Source organism: Heterodontus francisci, chromosome 8 (assembly GCF_036365525.1).
Source record: "Heterodontus francisci isolate sHetFra1 chromosome 8, sHetFra1.hap1, whole genome shotgun sequence".
Taxonomy (NCBI): Eukaryota; Metazoa; Chordata; class Chondrichthyes; order Heterodontiformes; family Heterodontidae; genus Heterodontus; species Heterodontus francisci.
In genome coordinates this window covers 84,551,231-84,578,216 of record NC_090378.1, presented here as the reverse complement: position 1 = coordinate 84,578,216, position 26,986 = coordinate 84,551,231, and the positions used below count along the sequence as shown (strand labels likewise).

Here is a 26,986-nt window from a genome sequence, read left to right as displayed (position 1 = left end):
ATGGGGAGATCGTGCGATATGACGTGAGCGCGGTTGCGGGGTGATGTTGTCACCATGGCGGCGGCGCGCGGCCCCAGGATGGCGGCATGATGCCCAGCAAGAAGAAGAAGCGGCTTCACCGCAGTATTATGCTGGCCAAGAAGATCATCATTAAAGACGGAGGCACGGTGAGTGAAGAGCGGCTCCAGGGCCTGCCTTTCAGTGGGCTCCGGCCGGCCAGTTTGCGGGCAAAGTCGGATAGAGCTGGTCGAGGCGGCTGAGCCGAGATCTGGGCCTCGTTGCAGTCCCATTATGCGCAGGGCTCCCTACTTTCCTGCGCCGGGAGAAAGGGGTCCGAGCTTCAGCAGGTAGTGGGCAACGCTTTAAATCTAGCCTGTCAATTATTAATTACCCCACTAACTAAAGTGCCAATCCTTTAACTGCAACGAACTGGTCACTGATCATTACAGCAACTCCTGCCGGCCCCATACCCTGGCACTACAGACACCATTTCGCCGGGTTATTCTTCAGCTCTTGTATCCGGTTGTGGAGGATAGAATCCAGTGAAGTAGGTGTTCCTCCTATCTGCAGCTACAGATTTTATAAGAATCAAGTTGCTGACATTAAGCAGAAAATTTAGGGAATACTTAAAGCAAAACTTGTTTTGGTTGGTGTTTCTAGTAATATATTAACCTTTTAACGTATCAAAAAGAGAGCATCCGTATCACAACAGGCTCCGAATATCAGAAATATAAACAAAAGAGAAAAAAAAACAATTTTACTGCGATTCCTTCTGAACTAAAGCTAGAAATTAAAAAGCATATTCCAGTCTACAAATTTCCCTCGCAAAAAATGTTCAATCCTACACCACCCCCCCCCCCCCCCCACCCCTCCCACGTCTTTATTTACAAAAGTGAGACTTTGTGGCTTTGTACAGACAAACAAGTTCAGACACTACTGCAGTTTAACAACAGAACCTTGTGCTGTTGTTCGTATAAAAAAATCCGATTTTCTGTGAGCATGACAGGAGAATCCTCCTTGTCAAATTCCCAGATTCCTGACCATTTTCCAGGATTATGGCTGCGATTGAGTAGGGGCCAAAAGCGAGATCTGGGTGGTAGACACATCAGGCAGGTGGACACTGATGGGGAAAACTAAAGATGGAGGGAACAGATCCAGTGACAGAAAGATGATGTGATAGAGACATAATTGGAGAGAGATTGAGGAGAAAGAAACAGAACTCGGGTGAGAGAAACAGAAAGAAGAGATGCACAAAGGTCAGGGGAATGGAATGAAAGACACATTTTGGATCAAGGACTCACCATGAGCAATGTCACAAAAGATCTAGCAGTAAATTAGTGACCATAAGATAGTTAATATGTTCTAAAAATCCTTCCTGTAATATTTTAAGTTTCACTTTTGCTGTTTGGTAGCACACTCGCTTCTGAGATAGAAAATAATGGTTAAAGCCCTACTTAATCTAGGCTAATGCCATTGTGGTGTTGAGGATAGTGTGGCATCATTTGCACTGCCTTCTTTGTAATGAGACATTAAACTGTGATCCAGTCTATCTTCAAGTGGATGTAAGAGATTCCATGACATGACTACACTATACATGGCATGACTACAATTCAGAAGTAACTTCTGGCTATGAAGCACTTTGTAGCATTCTAAGGACATGAAAGATGCCATATAAATACAAGTTCTCCTTCCTGCCTTCCTGCACAATATCTGTTACATACACAAGTCAGAAAGGTTATAGATTACACAGGAATTGTTTGCATTAACTGTTCTTGCAGCTTTTGGGTGCAGAAGTATCCCAAGTGTATACTGGCTTGAAAGTTGCTGATGATTTTTGATTTCTCGTCATTTCAATTTCATTTGTGTAGATGGGTAATTTGTAGTGGAGGCATTAGGGAAGCTTATGTTGGAGGTAAATGTTAGTATGGGGGCAAGAATGATTGCAAAGGGCTGTGCTTTAAATACATAGACTTGCCTCTGGTCTGAATAGGATTAGCTATTTTAATTTGTGATTTTTTTTTTGGAGGGAAGGAATGCAGTTGTAAAGTTTCGTGTAATAGGCCACAACCTGTTGCCTAAACAGAAAGCATAATGGCAGCATTTGAAGTGGTAGGGGAAAAGAGTGTGATGGTTACTTTGCATCCTCAGTTAAATAGACCATCTGGTCGTCACTACATGTAGCCATGTAAGTGCATTCAAATAGTTTTCTGCAGCTTTGTCCTATTCAGGCTTTATTGTCTTGTCCTACAATTCCCTTTTAATAGCAGATGGTTGCATGGGTAGAGGTAAAGTTGCTAGCATATCCCAGGGCTTCTGTTCAAAAGCAAACTTTTGTTTTTTTTCCTAATAAAAGTTCAAACATCTGGATACTGGTTTTTAGATTGCCTTTGGGAGAAAGGAGTTGTAGTTGCCTGCATATGTGGTGAGGAAATCACATCAGGCCATTGTAAACATCGCGTGTGAATGTTTTGAATATTTTTGAAAACCAAGTGCTTGCATCAGGCTGATAGTTTAAAACTGTAGGATCCCAGGAAGCCTTGAATGAGTGGAACTTGGTTGAATTTAGTATGTTATGAACTTGATAGAGTAGTAGTGAGAAATAAAACATGATAACGCTATTGCTTGGTGTTCTGTTTTAGTTGTCATAGTGCCACCTCCACGTTGAAGAAAAATAAATTGAAAGGAGTGCATCAAAGGACCTCATCTTTTGTTTGCTGATTTGTATATTTTTAAATCTATTTTGACTTTATTTGCCTATTTTGAACTTCTTGCTTGTGAAGAAATGTTTTAAAGGAACTGTGTGGTCTCATTTAGCTATCTATGGTGATGCTGGTGCTGCTAATATTCAGCCATAAGCAATCTGTAGTGTGAAAAAAAATTGTAAACTGCCGATGCTAACTACTTCGTCAGGGCTGCCAATTTGCATGTGGAGCTCAGTGTTCCCATTCACCTGCATTGTACATTGTGCTGTTTCCTAAGGTAGTGTGTGGCACAGACTGATTTTGCATTTGAAGTAAAATGGAACCAGCAGTCGAACAAGATCTATTGCATGATAATTGTAACTTGATTAGGTAATATAAAATCTTTTCTGGATATATTAGAATAATTTGTGGACTCCTAACACCCTTTAGCCAATTCTCCACTTTGCTCTTCCTATAATTGAGTGGAAGGTCCTCCTAATTAGGCACATTAGTGATGTCATCCAACTTGGTTTTTCTTTAAGTCTGCTCTGAGTATCTCAAATGCAAGCTCCCCTCTGCTGTGTTGGCAACTAATGCCTCACATTTCAGAATTGGACTGGCTAAAATTTTGGAGGGACTAGCATCTCTGATTAGTTGGTTTGAGTCTCAGCTGCCAGAGATTTGAGTTAATTTGTAATGTGGAAATTGCACAGATTATAACTGAGCCCTGACTCATTGGTAGTACTCCAGTCTCTTAGAGGGTGTAAGTTCAAGGCTCACTCTAGAAACTTGAGCACATAATCTAAGATGAAACATCAGTGCAGTGCTGAGAGAGAGAGTCAAGCTGTCAGAGGCCCGTCTTTCTGATGGGATGCTAACCGAGGCTCCATTTGTCCCTCAAGCATGTAAAAAAATCCTGCTATTCAAAGAAGAGCAGTGAAGTTCTCCCAGTGTCCTGGTCAATATGTATCCCTTAAACATCAATAAAACAGGTTATCTGTTTATTTAACACATTGCTGTTTGTGAGACTTTATTGTGCAGAAATTGACAACATTGAGGACACATCAGAAGTACTTAATTGGCTGTAAAGTGCTTTAGAATAAAAACAGAAAGTGCTGGAAATATTCAGGTCAGGCAGCATCTGTGGAGAGAAGCAGAGTTTTAACGTTTCAGGTCTGTGACCTTTCATTGTTCAGGGCCAGTATGTTCCCGTAAAGGTGACCAACAAGTTCCAGGAACCCTGGATGTCAAAGGATATAGAGGATTGGATACGGGAAAAAAAAGGAGGTTTTTGGCAGATTCAGAGCGCTGAAAACAGCGGAGGCCCTAGAGGAGTATATAAAGTGTAGGGGGGTACTTAAAAGTAATTAGGAGAGCGAAGAGGGGACATGAAAAAACACTGGCGGGCAAGATAAAGGAAAATCCCGAGGCGTTTTATAAGTATATTAAGGGCAAGAGGATAACCAGGGGAAAAATAGAGCCCATGAGGGACCAAAGTGGCAATCTGTGTGTGGAGCCAGAGGACATCGGTGAGGTTTTAAATGATTACTTTTCATCTGTGTTCACTATGGAGAAGGATGATGTAGGTGTTGAGATCAGGGAGGGGGGATTGTGATATACTTAAACAAATTAGCATTGAAAGCGAGGAAGTATTAGCTGTTTTAGTGGGCTTAAAAGTAGATAAATCCTCAGGCCCAGATGAGATGTATCCCAGGCTGCTATGTGAGGCAAGGGAGGAGATAGCGGCACAAATTTTCAAATCCTCTCTGGCTACAGGAGAGGTGCCAGAGGACTGGAGGACAGCGAATGTGGTACCATTATTCAAGAAGGATAGCAGGGATAAATCAGGTAATTACAGGCCAGTGAGTCCAACATCAGTGGTAGGGAAACTATTGGAAAAAATTCTGAGGGACAGGATTAATCTCCACTTGGAGAGGCAGGGATTAATCCAGGATAGTCAGCATGACTTTGTCAGTGCGAGATCATGTCGAACAAACTTGATTGAATTTTTCTAGGAGGTGGCTAGATGTGTAGATGAGGGTAAAGTAGTTGATATAGTCTGCATGGACTTCAGTAAGGCTTTTGCTAAGGTCCCGCGTGGCAGATTGGTTAAGGTAAGAGCCCATGGGATCCAGGGCAATTTGGCAAATTGGATCCAAAATTGGTTTAGTGGCAGGAGGCAGAGGATGATGGTCGAGGGTTGTTTTTGCGAGTGGAAGCCTATGACCAGTGGTGTGCCGCAGGGATCGGTGCTGGGACCCTTGTTTGTAGTGTACATTAATGATTTAGACTTGAATATGGGAGGTATGATCAATAAGTTCGCAGATGACACGAAAATTGGTGGTGTCGTAAATAGTGAGGAGGAAAGCCTTAGATTACAGGACGAAATGGATGGCCCGGTAAGATGGACGGAGCAGTGGCAAATGGAATTTAATCCTGAGAAGTGTGAGTTAATGAATTTTGGGAGGACTAACATGGCAAGGGAATATATAAATGGATGGTAGGACCCTAGGAAGTACAGAGGGTCAGAGGGACCTTGGTGCACTTGTCCATAGATCACTGAAGGCAGCAGCACAGGTAGATAAGGTGGTTAGGAAGGTATATGGGATACTTGCCTTTATTAGCCGAGGCATAGAATATAAGAGCAGGGAGGCTATGATGGAGCTGTATAAAAGGCTAGTTAGGCCACAGGAGTACTGTACAGTTCTGGTCACCACACTATAAGAAGGATGTGATTGCACTGGAGAGGGTGCAGAGGAGATTCACCAGGATATTGCCTGGGATGGAGCATTTCAGCTATGAAGAGAGACTGGATAGACTAGGGTTGTTTTCCTTAGAGCAGTGAAGACTGAGGGGGGACCTGATTGAGGTATACAAAATTATGAGGGGGATAGATAGGAAGAAACTTTTTCCCTTAGCAGAGGGGTCAATAACCAGGGGGCATAGATTTAAGGTAAGGGGCAGGAGGTTTAGAGGGGGTTTGAGGAAATTTATTTTCATCCATTGGGTGATTAGAATCTGGAACACACTGCCTGAAGGGGTGGTAGAGGCAGGAACCCTCACAACGTTTAAGAAATATTTAGATGAGCACTTGAAACGCCATAGCATACAAGGCTACGGGCCAAGTGCTGGAAGATGGGATTGGAATAGATAGGTGCTTGATGGCTGGCACAGACACGATGGGTCAAAGGGCCTGTTTCTGTGTTGTATAACTCTATGACTCTATACTTGGGCAATGATTAAAACTGAGGCCCATGTTTTGTGCTGCTTCTGACCCCATGTTTTGTGCTGCTTCTGACTGCAGCTTTCAGAACCCTGATGGGTCAGGTCCTGAATGCTGTTGAAGGCACAGAATTCACTTCCTTTAAAGATGATGTGGGAGTATCGGGCATCTGTTGTCAATGGCATATTATTAATGTAAAAGCAATAGCTAGTTAAAAATGACAGTTAAAAACTTATTATAGACCACACTCATTAAAATCTGATATTTGCATGAAAAGAACTCTAAACCATCCATTGGTAATAGGAATCACATTTCTGTCATGGTGGCATTTACAAACATTTGAAAGTGGAGGTGGGAGTATGGGGGTAAGAGAATGAGGGAACGTGCACTAATTGGAAGGTAAATATCCATGGCAAAGTCAAATTAAAATTTCTGCACACCCTTTAGAAGGTATAAAGTTACTTCATTTAAATTTGATTAACTATACATCCAACCCCATTCTCGTGACATTCTGAATTTTCAAAACCTATTGCAAATAGCCCGATGAATGAAAAAGACTAAGGGAATTAATCACTATTTTCTAGAAGTATCGTGGATCATTAAAAAGGGGAATATACTGAATATAAAATTAAATTCTCAGCAGTAATCTTTTTTTGTTAGTCCATTTCCACAGCAGCTATACTTAGAGAAGACAGGCTCGTTGATCTGGATCAGTGTTCCCTGAAACCTGTGAGAGTGTACACAGGTCTCTCAGCCATCCTCTACAGAGTGCGTGCACAGAGGTAGCAAAAGTCTCTGAAAGTTTCCAATGATCCCAGAGGAATCCTCACTGAGAAATTTGGCAAGTAGCAGCAGGGATCAAATTCAAAAGGGATTTAAGAAGGGACCAACTATCTCTAAGTAGGCAGAAGCCACAGGGCAAGCCCTGAGGATGTAGTAACAAATGAAACCTCCACTATGCACATGCAGCTTGTTCAGCAGTGACCACTGTGATCAGGCCATCCTATTTTTCTTAATCAGTGGTGGGTGTTCAAGGTCCATATCAAATCAGAGTCAGAAGGTGTCACTCTGCACGGTAAAGGGGGATCTCCAAATGCAATAATCATGCTTATAACATTATTGGCAAAGTACTGGAGCATTTCATCAACTCTGATGCAATCCTGTTTATCAAAATAATGTTTAAGAATGGAAATGGTTGTCCCACTGTTTGAGGGCTCATCACTGATTGGAAACCTTTTGGAAACTTTGCAGAGGACCCAGTGAAAATGGGTGACATAAATATTTCCAGACTGCAACCTGACATTACACAAATGATTGCTTGTGTGATTATTGAGTTGGGCAGTTGGTTCCAAAACTGCAAGGAGATTCCAGTGATTTAATTAAAGCTCTTATTTTTAAATGCTACATGTTTTTTTTACAGCCTCAAGGAATAGGTGCACCAAGTGTATACCATGCTGTGATAGTAATATTCCTGGAGTTCTTTGCTTGGGGTTTGCTGACTGCACCGACACTGGTGGTGAGTTATGATGTCCCATTATGCTGTCTTGTTCAATTAGAGTGAAAGTAGATATAATGGATTGCTACACTTTTTGTCAGTTGATCAGCCTTGTTAGGGTCCAGTTAGCACTATTGTAATTTATTTTTAAAAACTATTTCACAAATATGTCCATGAAAGTTCCATCATTAAAAGTGTCTGATCAATCTGTATATTGATTGGGGGGGGGGGGGGGGTGGTGAAAGGGGGTGCACTTTGTCAACAGGATGGAATGAAGGTCCCCACCGATCTCATTTGACTATATAGTTGGTCTGCCTCCACACCAATGTTCTAGTGTGCATTGTTCAATATTATTAATTAAATACATCTGCTCTGTCACAAGATGAAACCAGTCCTCATGTAAAAACAGATGGCCAATATTCATATCCATGCGGGACAGTCAGCGATTGGTCTTTTGAGGCCCTTGACTAACGTCTGTATGATGTATGTACCTCCCTTTTTTTTTTATGCCCCCAGAACATACAGGGGACTTCTTTACTTATAGATTTATCATTGAACAAAAAGCTGACCTTGAACGCAATGAAGTAAAAATAATTGCAAAATATTATATGGGGGTAATTAATCTTCTGTAAATTTTCATTCAGAATCATCCAAAGTACGACATCACAAAACTAACTCCTAATCTCAAAGGAAGCTGATGGGCCAAATGGCTGCCTTCTATGCCATAAATAACTCTGACTGTATGAAGCAAATCTATTGAAAAATATATAATAAAACAAATTTGCGTGTAGAGAGTACACTGCAGAAATCTAACCTTGATATCCAGTGACATGTCATTCACGCTTTACTGTTGATGTTTGATGGAACATTGCCCTGTAATCAGTCTGCCATCCTTGAGGTGCGTGGAGAGGTAATTTTTCTTTTAAATAGTGCTCAAGGTGAAGGATATCTGTGCTGGATAATGGAACACTTTCCATTTCAAACATTCTTCGTCAGTGTCAAACACACTAAGGTCAGGTAAAGAACTGCCAAGTGCAGAGTAAAGCTATCTCTACTGTGCCACATACCCAGAAGTGTACTAGTGTGGCATTTGTTACATTTTCCCCACCAGCCATCCTTGGATTGGTTGAAGTAACATTAGCAATTTAAAAAAAAATTCTTTCATGGGATGTGGGCGTCACTGGCCAGGCCAGCATTTATTGCCCATCCCTAATTTCCCTTGAGAAGGTGGTGGTGAGCTGCCTTCTTGAACCGCTGCAGTCCATGTTGGGTAGGTACACCCACAGTGCTGTTAGGAAGGGAGTTGCAGGATTTTGACCCAGCGAAAGTGAAGGAACGCCGATATAGTTCCAAGTCAGGATGGTGTATGACTTGGAGGGGAACTTGCAGGCGGTGGTGTTCCCATGTATGTGATGCCCTTGTCCTTCTAGTTGGTAGAGGTCGCGGGTTTGGAAGGTGCTGTCTAAGGAGCCTCGGTGCATTGCTGCAGTGCATCTTGTAGATGGTACACACTGCTGCTACTGTGCGTCGGTGGTGGAGGGAGTGAATGTTTGCAGATGGGGTGCCAATCAAGCGGGCTGCTTTGTCCTGGATGGTGTCGAGCTTCTTGAGTGTTGTTGGAGCTGCACCCATCCAGGCAAATGGAGAGTATTCCATCACACTCCTGACCTGTGCCTTGTAGGTGGTGGACAGGCTTTGGGGAGTCAGGAGGTGAGTTCCTCGCCTCAGGATTCCTAGCCTCTGACCTGCTCTTGTAGCCACGGTATTTATATGGCTACTCCAGTTCAGTTTCTGGTCAATGGTAGCCCCTAGGATGTTGATAGTGGGGAATTCAGCGATGGTAATGCCGTTGAATGTCATGGGGAGATGGTTAGATTCTCTCTTGTTGGAGATGGTCATTGCCTGGCACTTGTGTGGCGTGAATGTTACTTGCCACTTATCAGCCCAAGACTGGATATTGTCCAGTTCTTGCTGCATTTCTACAAGGACTGCTTCAGTATCTGAGGAGTCACGAATGGTGCTGAACATTGTGCAATCATCAGCGAACGTCCCCACTTCTGACCTTATGATTGAAGGAAGGTCATTGATGAAGCAGCTGAAGATGGTTGGGCCTAGGACACTACCCTGAGGAACTCCTGCAGTGATGTCCTGGAGCTCAGATGATTGACCTCCAATAACCACAGCCATCTTCCTTTGTGCTTGGTATGACTCCAGCCAGCGGAGGGTTTTCCCCTGATTCCCATTGACCTCAGTTTTGCTAGGGCTCCTTGATGCCATACTCGGTCAAATGCTGCCTTGATGTCAAGCGCAGTCACTCTCAATGACTCACAATGAATGCCAAATTAGGGGTCCACTGAGATTATCCTATTTCAACTTGTGTATGAATGTTGCAGATATTAGAAACTTTCATTCCGTCCATCTGAGCTGTATTTAAACCAAGGTCCCAGAGCTGAAAGGCCAATATATAAACACTGTGTCACCCAGTTCTGGATAAATATTTTGAAATATCTGCAAACAGTGTTTCCCTGCTGTTAAATTGATTTGCTGAATCTCACAGCAGAACTACACTTTGGACTAGGTTGGCCTGCAACAGTTGCACATTAGTTAGTTATGATTTTAAATTAGTGGCATCAAATTTGTCTCTTGTAGGCTGTTTGACAGAATAAGTTGTCAATTTGTTGCTGTGTGAAGCTTAGCTTAAAGATCTCTTTTTTAAATTTACATTGACTTGTGCACTGAGGACGGTTGTAATGCACCTAAACCACTGTCATGGCTGGGCTTATTAACTGAACAGATGCAAGGGATTGCACCTGGGTCTTTGGTATATATTCATGCACAAAGCCAATAAGGAAAAAGAAGGAAGCAAGGTTCTCCTAATGTAGTTTGAAGATTTATAACCTGTGGGGTTAAAGTAAATCTGTTGCAAATTTTAGATTTCAGTTATTGTAGAGGGGACTTATTTTATTTCAAGTTACTATTGCAACAGAACATAAATTTGTTTAATTTTGAGTCATGCTCTTGGGTAGACCAGGTTGCTTGATAAGGTTGTTTTTTAGTTTTTCTAATAAGACATCTAATCACCTAGTCTGGCAGCATCTGTGGAAAGAGAAGCAGAGTTAACGTTTCGGGTCAGTGACCCTTCATCACTGACCCGAAACGTTAACTCTGCTTCTCTTTCCACAGATGCTGCCAGACCTGCTGAGTGGTTCCAGCATTTCTTGTTTTTATTTCAGATTTCCAGCATCCGCAGTATTTTGCTTTAATCTAATCACCTAGTTATCTTATCTTTCATATATTCCCTAGGTCTTGCACGAGACGTTTCCCAAGCATACATTTTTGATGAATGGTTTAATTCAGGGAGTAAAGGTAAGTCTGGAATTCCTGCAGATTTTTCAGTCAGTGGTTAAAATGTTCCATTAAATGTTTTTAAAACCACAGATGTACCCTTTCTTCATTTTTCTTCCATCCTCCTGTTTCATATGGAGCTGGCACCCACATATCAACATGCAAAACTGACAAGCAGGAAGAAGCCAGTTGGTGTATCAAACCTGCCCCACACTACGATGGCTGTTGCATTATTATTGGACGCTTCCTTACCCCTCCCCTGCAGCCATGTAAGCTCCTAGGAGAGGCAAAAACACAGAGAATAGCCCAGGGCTAATAAGGGACAAAGTACTCTTGAACATTTCCGACCCCCTCAGGCAATTGAAATTGGTCCAGGTGACCACATGGGCAATGTGCTTTCTATGAAAATACTCACCTACTATAAGATGCAATCTCTAAATCAGTCAAGAATTGAGCTCCTCTTGAAGACATGCAGAGAGTCAACATCCATTACACCAACAGCAATGTATTTTAGGGCTCACTATCTCTGGGAAAAATAGAAATGGCTAAAATCCAGTCATTTACATAGTTTAATCTCTTATCGCCTGATTCTCCCCAATCTGTTAAACTGGAATAAAATATCAACCAGGACAATATCCAACTCTTTTAATTGTTTTTTCGGTCTACACTGCTCTGAAGTAAATAGACCAAGGTCTTTAAGGCCTGTCTAAGTAGCTGAGGTTCTTTAAGCTAAGAATCATTCTGGTCACTCCAAGGCCGTTATCAGTTGTAATGCATGTGGGGGACCAAAGCTGAGTCCAGTACTCTAGATGTGGTCTGACCAATGATCTGTATAGAGACAAAATTGTGTCCTTTGATTTACACTGAATGGTTCTATTAATACAACCCAATATCCTGTCAGCTTCAGCTACGGCTTCTCTACATTGGCCATGAACATTCAGTGGTCTGTCTCAACTTCTTTCAGTGTTGTTCCCTGCAAATGATAGGGCCATCAAAGAATACATATATCAACAAATATGACACTACAGTTATCTAAGTTAAATTCACTTCCCATTGTTTGGCCCATTCCCCCAGCACATCTAAATCCTTTTGCATTTGATTTCACTCTTTTATTGTCCCTTGAACAGATTGTGTTGTCATCTGCAGACTTACTGACCATACTCCCAACATCACTGTCCAGGTCATTAATAAAGACAGTAAACAACAGAGGACCTGGGATCGATCCTGGAGGACACCACTAGTAATGTACCTCGAGGCTGAACCACATCTGTTAACTAGAGCTCTTTGGCCGTGGGATTGGAGCCAATTCATAATCTAGTCTATCAAATTCCTACTGATAACACAATATTTTATCTTGTGGAATAACCTATTTTGAGGTACTTTATCAAAGACGATGGGCTGAATTTTATTGGGGCCCTGAAGTCAGGATCAATTAATCAATTAATTTACCTGCAATAGTAAAGGTCCCATCACCTCCTGATGAGCCGCCGCGATCTACATGATAAATAAAGTTAGTCTTTTTTTTAGTTGCAGTCCATTCAACTTGGAGTTGGGGCGTTTTTAGGGAAAGAGACCATCTGGCCTATATAGCACCTGATGCTGTCGAGCTCTAGCAGGGACATTTATTTCCTTGTTTGGTTCCTTACATTCACCACCGCCCTCTCCCCCAACGCCTCCCACAACCTCTCAAGCAGAGGTATTTCCTTGCATGTGGAGGTTGAAGTACATTCCAAGAATGAAATCATACTATAAGTATATGTGACATTTCAGTCCTTTGGCTATACCAAGTCAACAATAGTAAATGCAAATTTGTTCTTATTGTTGGGTACAATTTAATTTGCATATTGTACCTACTTGAATAAAGTTGAACAAGAACTTTCTACCTTTTTTTTGTCTACAGGGATTATTGTCATTCCTGAGTGCACCGTTAATCGGTGCACTTTCGGATGTGTGGGGGCGAAAATCTTTTCTGCTGCTAACTGTCTTTTTCACCTGTGCTCCTATTCCTTTAATGAAGATTAGTCCATGGTAAGTATATATATTTGTTTATGTGCAGTGAAAAAGTAATAGCTGACTAGCTACCTAGTTGGAAGATAGCTGAATAGCTGTCTAGTTCAAATCCATCTCCTTTTCAAGTCAAGGAAATACTTTGGAGATTCTGAATTGGAGGAGGGTTAATTTTAATTTGGTTTGTATATGAAGTAACATCAGGCATACCCACTTATCTTATTGTAAATACCACTTTTGTGCTTTTTCTTCCCCTAACAGATTATCTCGATCAAAATATTTACAAATAAAAATGCACTTCAATTTTTTTTCCTGTGTATTTTTCCTACTTTGCATGGTGGTTAGGATGAAGGAGCAAGCATTTAACCTGAAAAAAGTACGAATACTTACTGATGCCCAAGACTTTCACTTTTCAAAGACCTGCCATTCGTAATAGCTTTGTGAGATTTGGGAAGAGATCATACATTTATAACTTTGAGTGCTTGGGATGCTCTGGAAGATGTTCTAAATGCTTGCAGGAAATTGGTTGTAATGGGAGTTTTTCATTAATTACGTGGAGAAGGAACTAGCACAGGAATTTATACTTTTTCCAAAGCTCCTATACAGTAGTAATGAACAATTAACTATAGTTATTTACTCTGCCAGATAAAACTAGACTCCTTTTTAGTTTGTTGGAAGACATGTTTGATGGGTGAATGGGTCCGTGGCACAATTTCATAGAATTGTAGAAGTTAGAGTACAAATGGAGGCCTTTCAGCCCATTTAGGTCAGTGCTAGCCCTTCAACTGAATCTGTCTACTCTAATCCTATTCTCCCTCCATTTCCCTGTATTGTTTCTTTTCAAATATTTATTCAGTTTCCCTTTAAACATTGCTTTAATCTCTGCCTCAATAGGCACTTGTGGTAAAGCATTCTATAATCTAATAATCCTCTGCATGAATTAAATTTCTTCTGACTTCCTCTTCCTGTCTTTTAAATTCCTCGTGACTTCAAAACTCTTCCAAAAATGCAAATTATGCATTTTTCCTATACACAATTGTTTCTGTTTGTATATTTGTCCTTTTAGGTGGTATTTTGCGGTTATCTCTGTGTCAGGGGTGTTTGCTGTGACTTTCTCTGTGGTATTTGCTTATGTGGCTGACATAACCCAGGAGCATGAAAGAAGTATGGCCTATGGTCTGGTAAGTGAAACCATGCTTTTTGTACTGTCCTTAACTAATTTCATTCAGGACATTTTGACAGCTGGAAAAGTAATTTGAAAATACTATTCAGTAGAAAAACTGGAAATTCTATTTAGAATATTAATGTGATGTACATGGAAGCCCTGTGATGACTTTCACCGATGTGACAAAACATTTCCGCTTAGGTTGCTCACAGTATTACATATACTGTACCTATGACGCTGTCTCCCTTCCAGGATCAGTTATGTGATATATTGCTTCAATAAATTAGTTATATTACACCTAATTACCACTTTTTTTTCCCTTTTCCAAAATCCTAAAGTGTATTGTTCCCTTCCAAATCCATGCCCATCATTCCTACAAGTCCCTGTTTGAATCTCTCCAATCCTAAACCAAAGTCACACATGACATCCTCTATGACTGCATTATCATGCATTATCTCCCCACCCACCCCGCCAGCCACTGTGACCCTCAACCTGTATACAACCATTGATAGTCCACCACTCTGTCCTCCTGCAACACCATCTCCATTGTCCAGCTCATTGGCATTCCCTTGCTTGGTTCCACTCATCCTTATCTGGTCATAGCCAGAGTACCTCTAGCAAGAGCTTCTCTTCCCACTCCTGCACCCTCACCCATTGTTCCTTCCTTGGCCCCTTCCTTTTTCTCATCTACATGTTGCTGCTTTGTGACATCATCCATAGGCAAAGGGTCAGTTTTTACACGTAAACTGATGACACCCAGCTCCAACTCTTGGCCACCTCTCAACCACTGCTAGTTTAACATCCAGTCTTGGATGAACTGTAATTTCTTGCAGCTAAATATTGGGAAGACTGAAGCTTCCCTCTTCAGCCCTTGCCACAAACTTTGTAACCTTGCCACCATCTCCATCCCCCAATAGGGGCACCAGCTTGGCATCCTGTTAGTCCTGTGCTAAGCATCTGATCCCATATTTGTTTTCATCACAAAGGGAAGAGATGCTTTTAGATGTGAGTTTTATTTTGGAACAATATCCTATTTCCAAAAAGCAGCATCCCTGCATTTAAACAAAAAACAGAAAATGTTGAAAATACTCAGCAAGTCAGACAGCATCTGTGGAGAGATGAAAAGAGTTAATGTTTCAGGTTGATGATGTCTTGTCAGAACTGGAAATAGAGATGTGACAGGTTTTAAACAAGTAAGAGGCAGGGAAGGTGGGAGGTAGAAGAACAAAAGGGAAGGTCTACAATAGGGTGGAAGGCAGGAGTGATTAAATAACAAAAGGGATGATGGTGCAAGGCAAGATGAGATGCTAATGGGGCATGTAAAGAAACAAAAGATGAATATAGAGGTGTAAATGGGTAAAGCAGAATCATCACCAACAGCTGCCGTCCAATAAAAAAAGGGGCAATTCTGTGTTCCGCACCCACTCTGACCTCTCTGTCTTTACCCTGCTACTCTGTTCCAATGAAGCTCAATGTAAGCTCAAGGAATAGAACCTCATCTTTCGATTGGGCATTTTACAGCCTTCCGGACTCAACATTGAGTTCAGCAAATTCCAGATCATAACGCTGTCCCCATTTTGTTTTTGGATGGCAGCGATTAGTGACGATCATGCTTTTCCCTTGACACCTCCTTTGAATCCATCTTTTGTTCCTTTACTTGACCTGTTACCATCTCCCTTTGCCTTACTCCATCATCCCTTTTGTCATTTAATCTCTCCTACCTTCCAATCACAGACCTTCCCTTTTGTTCTTCCGCCCACCACCTGTTCCCTGCCTCTGTCCTTGCTTAAAACCTGTTAAATCTCTAACTTTTTCCAGTTCTGATGGAAGGACAGCAGTCTGAATTATTTTCTCTCCGTACTGATGCTGCCTGACCAGCTGAGTGTTTCTTGCATTTTCTGCTTTTAAGGTTTCCATCATCTGCATTATTTTGCTTTTGTATCTATTTTATTTCATCTGAAGAAGTGATTACAAACGAAGGGAAGCAATCTTCCAGTTATAGTTTTATCCTAAGACGAGAATAAATTTTTAAAAGTCCAAGGTTTGCCATTCTGTGTATGGTGTCTTTCTCTTACAATATATTAATCTTTAGACTGTAGTAATTATTTTTATCTTCATGATTACTAGGTTTCGGCCACATTTGCTGCAAGCTTGGTTACCAGCCCAGCCATTGGTGCATATCTTGGTCGAATTTATGGGGACAGTCTTGTGGTTATTCTCGCCACAGCAATTGCTCTTCTGGATATCTGCTTTATATTGGTGGCTGTACCAGAATCTCTCCCTGAAAAGATGCGACCTGCCTCTTGGGGGGCTCCCATCTCCTGGGAGCAAGCTGACCCATTTGCAGTAAGTGTGACATGGACTGTATTAGAATTTGAAGGTGTTTGAATTAGTATCTATGGAAATTCAAATACAACTTAATATTGAACCTTTAATAGGTTTCTTGATTGTGTTCACATACAGCTTTAACTGGAACTACTTCAGCTTATACATGTTGAACCATTTGTATATTTATTATTTTTTCTGACTGAAGTGTCAAATGCCTGCTGAAAATTAACTGATGCTAATTTGGCCATTTTCGGGTCTGTTAATTGAGCTGTTGAGAAGGACAGTTCTGCTTAGTCAATAGAGTCTCCCTGGGCTTTACCAATACCTGAAACTGTAAAACAAAAGTATAACGTTGATAGTTGCTGAAAAAGGCCTCTTTCTGTAATACTGAAGTCATGTTTTCGTTTGTTTCACTTGGCATTATATTATACATTTAAAAAGGTGGTTGTATTTTGCTCTGCTGTAGTTGTGTTATCAAAGCTATTTAGTTTTCAAAGACAAGATGTGAATGTACTGCTGTTGCTCACACAAGTAATTTTTTTTTTAACCTGCAGTCCCTCAAGAAAGTTGGCCAAGATTCCACAGTTCTGCTCATCTGCATTACAGTTTTCCTCTCCTACCTGCCAGAGGCGGGCCAGTATTCCAGTTTTTTTCTTTATCTCAGACAGGTATGAATAGCATTTGGGAAACCCATTGTTTTCTAAAATTTGTGAAAACTTTCGTAAATCACATTCCAATAAGTTTGGTAGTAACTTCATTAAAGCTATTTTGTACTCCGAGCAGGCAGCTAACCAGTTGAAGCTCCTTTAATAGAAATAATTGAATATTTCACCAATTTTCTGCTGAATGTGTAGTGTCAGATTTTTTAAATATATACTCGAAATTTAATAAGTCATGAGCTACCACTTTACATTACTCAAGCAGCCATCATTGTGTTCTAAATAAATTTACGTTCTGTGTTTAAAAACTTTGTGCTTGTTTTCAACATGGGCTATGTGCTTCAGTGGGCTTCCGCTTAATGGGAGCTTACAGATACAAAAGGGAAGACCAAATTTACACACAAAATAGACGTGATGCCGTTGAATAATCGGCTTGCTTCTTTGCAGCTGTAGTTTTTAAAAACAAAGCTGATTCTTTTAAATGCCATTTACTGCATGCAATATATTTGTGCTTTACATTAACTAGAATGTAATCTTCAAATGGTATTGTATCACGCCGTTATGTTCAGTTTATTACTAGGATTTATTTTTGGTAAACGTTACACAAAATTCTATAGTAAATGAATAGTTTTATTTCATTAAAAGATTACCAGCTATACCATTTTATTCAAAAGCAAAATACTGGAGATGCTGGAAATCTGAAACAAAAACAGAAAATGCTGAAAATAGTCAGCAGGTCAGGTAGCATCTGTGGAGAGAAAAACAGTTAACGTTTCAGATCGATGACCTTTCATAGTTTATAGTTTTATCAAATGATAGTTAATGTAACATTTAGATTAATCAGATTGAAAACTACAGCACATTTAATTTTTTGTTGTTGTTCTGATAGGTCATGAGATTTTCAGCAGAAAGTGTGACAGCCTTTATAGCTGTTCTTGGAATCCTGTCCATTATTGCACAAGTAAGTATCCAGTTACAGCCTCATATGGTACTTACTTTAAGAACCGCCCCGCCGTCCCCAAACTACTTTCTTTACAGTTAAGTAATCATGCTTTATCAGACTTACTCTTATAAGGTACTGATACAATTTCCCTCCATGTTTACAGTGAAGGGAAGTTCACATAAGCACATGCATGGCTCCTCTGTTCTGAAATATGCACTTTCATGCATGCTATAAGTGGGAGTAGCATGTCGTATACTTAATATCATTTCACAAAACATTTTGTGCTGGACGTTGCACTGGCTTCCCATCAGACTTTCCAGTTCATTCTGACTAAAACCAGTAATCAAATTTATTTACAAGAATTGTATTTACAGAGGAGCAAAACAACAGAGCAGGAGACTATCAATACAAATATTTAGAAAGCAAAATATCAATTGGAGCACAATACATTAAATATCCATTTTCAGAGAATATTTCTTACGATATGTGGTACTCTGTAAGGCTTCTGGAGGACACAGACTTGCATATGTGTCGTGCTTATGTGTTGGTAAGAAATAGACCTGCTGTGGGCACCTGGATTCCAGCTATCACTTTGAACACCAATGAAAACTGAACTGACAACATAGCAAACTAGTACCTCATACAATTTCTGTGTCCAGAGCACAATACAACACACAAGATTAAAGGAGTTCTCTCAATTTGACAGGAAATTTTATTATTAGTTTCGCAATTCAATGTACGGACAGTAATCCGGCGCAGTGGTTAGCACCGCAGCCTCACAGCTCCAGGGACCCGGGTTCGATTCCGGGTACTGCCTGTGTGGAGTTTGCAAGTTCTCCCTGTGTCTGCGTGGGTTTTCTCCGGGTGCTCCGGTTTCCTCCCACAAGCCAAAAGACTTGCAGGTTGATAGGTAAATTGGCCATTATAAATTGTCACTAGTATAGGTCGGTGGTAGGGAAATATAGGGACAGGTGGGGATGTTTGGTAGGAATATGGGATTAGTGTAGGGTTAGTATAAATGGGTGGTTGATGTTCGGCACAGACTCAGTGGGCCGAAGGGCCTGTTTCAGTGCTGTATCTCTAATCTAATCTAAACTAGTTGGTTTCATTTTCTTTTGACACTTGCATGGTTCTATGAGTAATTCCAGCGTGTTTGACTGGCATCTGTCAGTTTTGCAAATGTTCAAAATGTCACAGTCCTAAGCAACTATCCAACCCAACTTGATTTGATTAGATTCTGATCAGCAGTGCTACTAACAACCTTCCTTGTAGCTAACAGCTATCTCCAGATAATATTTATGTAATGTCATTCCTTCTCACAAAGACTAAAAAATAATCTTTCTAAGAATCCAGCTAGCAGAAGTTTACTTTAAATTGACAATATGCTGGACTTTCTAAAACTCACATAAAACTATAATGAATGAGCAAGACTGAACTTTGCTTTTGTAATTTTACTATCATTGGATATTTTCCCCATGTTAGCATCTGGTTGCGAATTCAGCAGCTTCCTAGGCAGGCAGAGAACCTGCTACCTTCCTCCACCACCCCCTGCAGTCTCTGCTGCTAATGAAGTAGCCACTAGGAGATGGATAATAATAGAGGTCATATTTTCCTCATTCCCTTTCTTATCCCTACATGCAGGATCCTCTTTGGATGCTTTGTCTGGGATTTGAACTCAATCTGTTGGGAACTTTGGGTACTAGTTTTATTTTCTTCCACTTGTGGCTTGATGTGTTTACATCATTGAACCATCTTCAGCATTTAATATTTCTAAGTACCACACTGAGTTCCACTTCTTGCCCATAAATTTATGCAGATGGGTCATCATTGTGCTTTCCAACCTCAACATTTTTTATTCATTCACAGGATGTGGACATTGCTGGCAAGGCCAGCATTTTTTTGTCAATCCCTAATTACCCTTGAGAAGGTAATGGCGAACTGCCTTCTTAAATACAACTAAGTGGCTTGTTAGGCCATTTCAGAGGGCAGTTAAGAGTCAACTACTTTGCTGTGGGTCTGGAGTCACATACAGGCCAGACTGGGTAAGGACAGCAGGATTCCTTCTCTGAAGGACATTAGTGAACCAGATAGGTTTTTACAACAATCCAGTAGTTTTGTGGTCACCATTACTGATACTATCTTTTTATTCCAGATTTATTTATTCTATTGAATTTAAACTCCCCAGCCGTGTGGTGGATTTCAACTTGTGTCTCTGGATCATTAATCCTGGATCCTGTCACATAACCACTATACTGTATCCTCAAACTACTGGCTTCCAAACCATGGCAAATTGACCTCAGGATCCTTGTAATTATTTTCAAAGCACCTAACCTCACCCCATCCTACCATTGCTGCAGCTGCATGTTCTGTTCCTCTGATATTAGGATACTCCTCGTTTCCTTGTCCCTCTTCTACCGTCAGTGGCCATTTCAGGTCCCTGAAGGTGGCAGGACAGGTAGATAGAGTGGTGAAGAAGGCAACAGACCAGGTGCTGGAAGGTGGGATTAGATTGGGCAGCTAGCTTTTTCAGCTGGCGCAGACATGATGGGCTGAATGGCCTCCTTCTGTGCTGGAACTTTTCTATGGTTTCTCTATCTACTGCATCCTTGCTGTCTGGAACACTCACTTTAATATATTTGTCTTGCTACCTCCCTGCTTTCAGAACCGTCGAAAAACACTTCTCTCTTCAACAATGCCATTGCTCCCTAAAGCGTGGCTACCCGACCTGATCTGACGACATGTGTCGGGGTTGGGTTGGGTCTCTGTTCCGGATCCAGCATTCGGGCTCGGGTTGGGTCGGGTCGGGCTGGACGTGGACAGTGCTGCCTTGCTCTGGGAAGTAATCTTCAAATGAACACTCAGGACGTCAAGGCGAGAAACGTGCAGTCCGGACTCCACACTCTGCAGTAAAGCCTGGCTACCTGACCAAACCCAACTATGTGTCGGAGTTGGGTTGGGCATTTAAAAAAAATTCAAGAACTCTGGTTCGGGTTGGCTGTTGTTGGGTTGGGCCTGGGTCAGGTTTTAATTTTATACCCGAGCCAGGCTTTATTGCTCCCTCCTCCATCTTATTCATTTTCTCCTTTCCACTCCAGAATAGCATTCTCCAGTGTTTTCCTATGCATGAGGAACACTCGAAATGTAATATGTTGAGACTGTTAACCTAAAAACATGCTTAAAAGTTAACTGCATTTCTTTTTCAGACAGCGGTCCTGAGTTTGCTGATGAGGTCCATTGGGAACAAAAACACTATTCTACTTGGGTTGGGATTCCAGACCTTACAGTTGGCTTGGTATGGCTTTGGCTCTGAGCCTTGGTATGTAATTTGAATCTTTTCTTTTCAGAAATGTAATAATTATTATAAACCTTTAAATGGACCTGCATACTGTGTTTAGAATAATCCTGTATTTCTATTTTTCTCATCACAGAATATTAAAATGGAAATTCATTGCATTGTGAAAATTTTTTTTTCCGTCTAAAGCCCATCTTAAAGTTACTCAACTTCAAGCAGTGTTGTTGGTTTTTGTATGTATAGAATATGTTGTCATTTATAATATGAGAATACAAATTCTACTATCTTTCTGGTGTGTTCTGTACTATTGTGTCAGGTTAATGTATCACTTTTTAGTTGACGTCAATAGATATTAGATGTTTAAAATGACAACGAGATGAGACACAGTATTTTTTTAAATATGGAAATGGTCCTAATCCCTTATGCCCTACCTGTTCACATATCCTTTTATCCTCTTTCCTTCAGTATAATGGAGCCTAACTAAGTAACATTAATGTGCATTGACTATAGGATGATGTGGGCTGCAGGAGCAGTGGCAGCCATGTCCAGCATTACTTTCCCAGCAGTGAGTGCATTGGTGTCAAGGAATGCTGATCCAGATCAACAAGGTAAAGCTTTTGCTTCTGTAGGAATTGGTGCTGCGGAAATAGAGTAAAAAAAAATTATTTTATGTTCAATAGTTCCTATTTACATTTTATATGGCCTTTTTATTGGTCCAGGGTACTTATAGAAAATATGGAATAACCCCTGTTGTCCTTTTCATTCATCAGGCTCTTTGTAATGTGTAATGTTGAAATACAGAATGTCACCTTCTAAAGTGTGTGCAGAAATTTAAATTTGACTTTGCCGGGGGTATTTACCTTTCAGTTAGAAGGGCACACGCTCAATCTTCCCGCCAAACTCCCCAGTGTTTGTATGTACCACTATGACAAAAATATGTATTTCTGTTTCCAATGGACAGTTAGGGTTCTTTCAAAAGGTACATATAAATACTAGAATTTTAACTGTAGTGTGGTCTATAATAGGTTTTTAACTTCTATGTATTTTTAGCTATTGATTTTATATCAATAACATGCCATTGACAATGGGTGCCCATACTCCCACATTATCTGCTTTAAAGGAAGTGAATTCTGTGCCTTTTGACGTAATATGTGTTCTGAAAGCTGCAGTCAGAGTAGCACAAAGTCTAGTGGAAAACTGGTTTTGAAAACCATGTGAAAAAAAATTGAGGATTATTTTTCTACCTGTCATAACTTGATTAATTTTTCATTAATAAGGGATATGCTCTGAAATGTATCCTGTCTTCTGTCTATCTCCCTTTTGCATCATGCGTCAAAATTTCACATTTTGTTACAAATGCAAAATATCCTTTTTCTTAAAAGAAAAGGAACCTGCACTTTAATGACTTAATTGATCTCGGCCCAGATTACAATCTACAGGGAATAGTTTAGTAATGGCAATAAAATGTGGCTTGAGTTAATATGTGATATGGCGGTTGAGGAAAACAGTCCCTTTTCATTTATAATGGAGAGATAATGTTCCTTTTGAAGTACCAAGTTTGAACATAAACTCAGTTACGATTGTTTATAGGTGTTGTTCAAGGAATGGTCACAGGAATTCGAGGGCTATGTAATGGCCTGGGGCCAGCACTATATGGATTTATATTCTATATTTTTCACGTGGAACTAAATGAAGTACCAGAGAATGATGCCATGTCACCTGACAGTAGAAAGACAGACAGCCATTCTCAGCAGGTAAGCTGTGGGTCTTTGCACCAGGTATTTACTAGGCAACTAATGTTACAGTGCTAATTCTGTAATGCTAAAACTGATCATCTGTAGTTCGTGCTTACATTCAGACCCATTAAACAATGTTGAATGGGATGATAGAGTACAGATTCCTGCCTCTTGCTTATTTATACCGCTGAGTGTCCCATAGATGTATTTTTTAAATCTTTCTTCATGTCCACATGCTGTGCATGTACATAAACACTTCAAATACCTTTATTTAATATATTCCTGTATTTGTCTGGAATATGTGTTACTTCTGTTGCTGTGTGCTTAAAGTTTCTTTTGGCTAGCTGACACTGTCAGAGGTTGGGGCAGAAGATCTTTGGGAGTGTGACAGTATTAACAGGGGGTCCTTCACACTGACAAATTTTGAAAATCATTGGATTATACAGAGGAAAAAGTAAACTGGGTATATGGGAATGGAGAGAGGGAAATGAAGATTAGGAAAGTGAGGTGTTTAATTTGCTTTTTCCTGCCAATTTCTCCGTTCCTGAAGGTGTTGACTCTTTGGTTGCAGTTCCAGAAGTCCCAGTCATACTAACACCTGCAATGTGCATCAACAGGCTATCTGACCACAGGGGAGGGTAAAGAGTGGGCAGAATCATAGCAAAGCCCAATCTTGCCCTCAGTTGCTGTCCACAAAATGCACTCTGGGTGTTACAAGATTCTGATGAGAGGTTGATCCCTTGCTAATTTCTTCCCCCCCCCCCCCCCCCCCTCCACCTTCCTAACCTAAATCTGAGGAGAATTGTAGTGCACCTGCACACTGTCCCATCTAATATCAGTTAATTCTACAGAAAATTATTAAATGCTGGGACGTTCCAGGTCACTGCGGCTCAGCTGCTTTCTGGCATAAATAGCTGAACTATGTGGAGACTAAAGCTACTTTGTTTTAAAGGATTACTTTTACAGTAATTAAGTCTTAGTAGGTTTATTGTGTAGTGATGTTTGTATTGTGGTGGTAAACATTTTTTCATTTTTAAAAATATTTTTCTTTAAACAGAGTTCAATAATTCCTGGACCACCATTCTTATTTGGAGCATGCTCAGTATTGCTGGCTTTGCTTGTTGCCTTGTTCATCCCAGAATATAGAAATATGTCTCTAAGATCTAGCAACTGGAAGAAACACACTGGTAGCCATGGCCATCCACACAGTCCACAGGTCCCTGCTGAAGCCAAAGAACCTCTACTTCAGGACACGAGTGTATGACAACAGGATTTAGTTTGTTTCAGTACCCAGAGTGACTTCTGATGAACGCTGAAAACTGAAACCGTACTGGGTACAGTCCTTTTTTAAAAAAAAATCTCAGATTGTGGTGTTGACCTATGAAACAATCCAGTATTCTGGGCATTGCAACTCAGGATTGTGTTGATCCCTGCACAGTGACAAACTTGTTGCAGAAATGCAGTTATATCAGGAGGTCTATAATATTAGAATTGAACAAACTTTCAAGAAGAAAATTGACTGACGTATTTGCTAAAACAATTTCTGGGAAGCTTTTTTTTATTGGTGAGGATTTCTGATGAGATGCTACTCCAAGACCCCGCGACATGGTTGGAAGTGTATTTTGTGCCATGTTAAAAAACAAAATCATTAAACACAGTGTGTTAGTGTAGCTCTGCTTTATTTAAAGGTGTAATGAATATTAGTGACTGATGTAGGTCTAAACCTGTGGTCAGTCCACATCCTGTGTTGGAGGTGTTTTGCTGTATATGGCTCTAGACACATCCTATGTCCCAGTGGGACAGATAAAGAGAATTTGTGCAATGTCCATTTTGAGCATTATTGTGGACGCCAGGGTGGTTAGTTACTTAAGCCTTAATGTTGTAGAAGTACTTGAAAGCAAATTGAAAGCTGGTTGCCAGTTTATCTGCAAGAAAAAGTATCTAAGACAGCATGGCAATTGCATATAAAATCAAAACATTGCATGTGGTATTCCTTTTCTTTCCAGTATTTACCCAGAAATGTCTCAAACAAATTTTTAAGCTAGCTTTGAGAGTTCAGCTATTTCATTCAGCCTTGAGTATCATGTTAACGAGAATATTTCAGACTGGGATTGGTGCTGGAATGCCTTACTGTCGTAGACAGTGAAATGTGTACTCCATTTCAACTTGCTTCAGCAAGCTAATCTAAAAGGCAGTTTGTCTTAAATGCTAGTAGTTTGAATGTTTACCAGGAGCACTGTTTATTGTGATGAATTTTGCCATATAAATCAAAACATTTTTAATGCTCCCTTTCTATGCCTTTTGAAGTTTTGTTTTCTATACTTTTTATAGCTGTTGTAATGTGTGGTATTTATTTAACTTCAAACCAAGTTGTATTGATCAAAACATGTAACTTTAAACCTACAGCCTTGAAAATGACATTATTTTGTATGTTAGAATGTCCTCTTAATATAGTGGCCTTTTTAGCAATATGATCCATTTTGTGGTAACTAGAAGTTAATCACAGTACCAAATTTGCAACATTGAATGGCAGACATCAACTTTCTTAAATTACCTGTGTGTGGTTATTTGAAATGTAAAAAAACATTGTATTGCTTTGTGTAAAATAATGTCATTACATTTATAAAGTAACTCCTGGAAATGTATTTTTCATTGTGGTGTCTTGTTATTTTGCAACATGCCTTGTTTTACTTGGATCTGATGACCATAAGATAAATAAGCTCAAACAATGTCAGTTATTTAGTTTAATAAAGCTAAATATTTTAAGTTAAGCATGCATTTGTCATTGTTTCTAACTTTACCTTGGACAGCTCATAACAGTAGATTTTTTTAAAACATCAACTGCTGGTCCCTGATGTGAATCTTTTCTCAATTTTGATATTTCTCTTGCTATCTTCGAAATGAAAGCTGACCACCAGCTCACTGCTCTATCATTAATGTGCTGTTTTATCATTGCTTCAATTTCAGGCTGTTCTGATGAATGAAACTTCTGGTGTTAGTGTTATTGCTTTGAGATATGTACCTCAGAACTTACCCCTGTCCTACACCATCTTTTCAGTCATTACCCTTTCTAAAAGTTATGGCAGTTGCTGTTTAGTGAAGCAATCCATCATGATAATCTGGTAATGATAACCATGTTGCACACCTGAAACTGCTCTTGAACACTTTGGACATCTCAAGTTGTATTTTCTTTTTCTTCCCAGCATTACACCCTGCTCCAATTCTTTGAAAACCGTTTCAGGTCTTTTGGAACTTGGGCAACAGTAATCACTTCTTTACTCCATTCCCACTTTTAGCACACAATTTTGAATGCCTAGGCATAACAACTAGACTGGTAAAAAATTGACCTATCACCACTTATCCATGCAAAATTCATTGCATTCATCAACCTGACCAAAGCATTTGACAGTATTTTTAAAAATTTATTCATGGGTGTGGGCAACGCTGGCTAGGCCAGCATTTATTGCCCATCCCTAATTGTCCTTGAACTGTGGCCATTTCAGAGGGCATTTAAGAGTCAACCACATTGCTGTGGGTCTGGAGTCACGTGTAGGCCAGGCCAGGTGAGGATTAGGCAGATTTCCTTCCCTAAAGGACATTAGTGAACCAGATGGGTTTTTACAACAATCAACATTGGTTTCATGGTTACCATTAGACTAGCTTTTTATTCCAGATTTTTTAATTAACTGAATTCAAATTTTACCATCTGCCGTGATGGCATTTGAACCCATGTCCCCAGTGCATTAGGCTGGGGCTCTGGTTACTAGTCTAGCGACACTACCACTGCACCACCGTCTCCCCTGATATATGGTGATGCTCTGTGGATTGTGCTCCAAAGATTTGGATGTCCAAGAAACCTCATTACAATAATGCAATTGCTCCATGATGATATGACTGCAACTGTTTTGAGTGGGAGACCCGAAACATGCCTTCACGATTCGGGCCTGTGGTCAAGCAAGACTGTGATAGCCCCCCATACTATTTACAATCTACTTGACAGTGGCTATTCACCTCGTGAAAGATCAGCTGCCCTCTGGTGTGAGTGTTAAATACCGCCTAGATGGAAAACTTTAACCTCAGTCACCTCCATGCCAAAACTAAACTGGCCACTC

At 40.4% G+C, this 26,986-nt stretch overlaps 1 protein-coding gene across 1 annotated transcript; it reads left to right on the top strand.

Moving 5' to 3' along the window:
- Positions 1–10: 10 nt before the first annotated feature.
- On the top strand, positions 11–25,645 carry mfsd14a1 (major facilitator superfamily domain containing 14A 1). Its single transcript, XM_068037571.1, has 12 exons — positions 11–167; positions 7,325–7,420; positions 10,703–10,765; positions 12,645–12,772; positions 13,818–13,932; positions 16,044–16,262; positions 16,799–16,912; positions 17,793–17,864; positions 21,050–21,162; positions 21,649–21,746; positions 22,729–22,892; positions 23,932–25,645. The coding sequence occupies exons 1-12, from the start codon at positions 87–89 to the stop codon at positions 24,136–24,138; spliced, it is 1,470 nt and encodes a 489-aa protein (XP_067893672.1). The 5' UTR covers positions 11–86; the 3' UTR covers positions 24,139–25,645.
- The last annotated feature ends 1,341 nt before the right edge of the window (positions 25,646–26,986 follow it).

What these genes read in the sequence shown, in the direction of transcription:
- mfsd14a1 (XM_068037571.1), top strand. Translation starts at nt 87, where the DNA reads ATGATGCCCAGCAAGAAGAAGAAGCGGCTTCACCGCAGTATTATGCTG. An exon ending in TCCTGTCCATTATTGCACAA is followed by an intron (nt 17,865 to 21,049) that starts GTAAGTATCCAG and finishes TTTCTTTTTCAG; the next exon opens with ACAGCGGTCCTGAGTTTGCT. An exon ending in CAGACAGCCATTCTCAGCAG is followed by an intron (nt 22,893 to 23,931) that starts GTAAGCTGTGGG and finishes TTCTTTAAACAG; the next exon opens with AGTTCAATAATTCCTGGACC.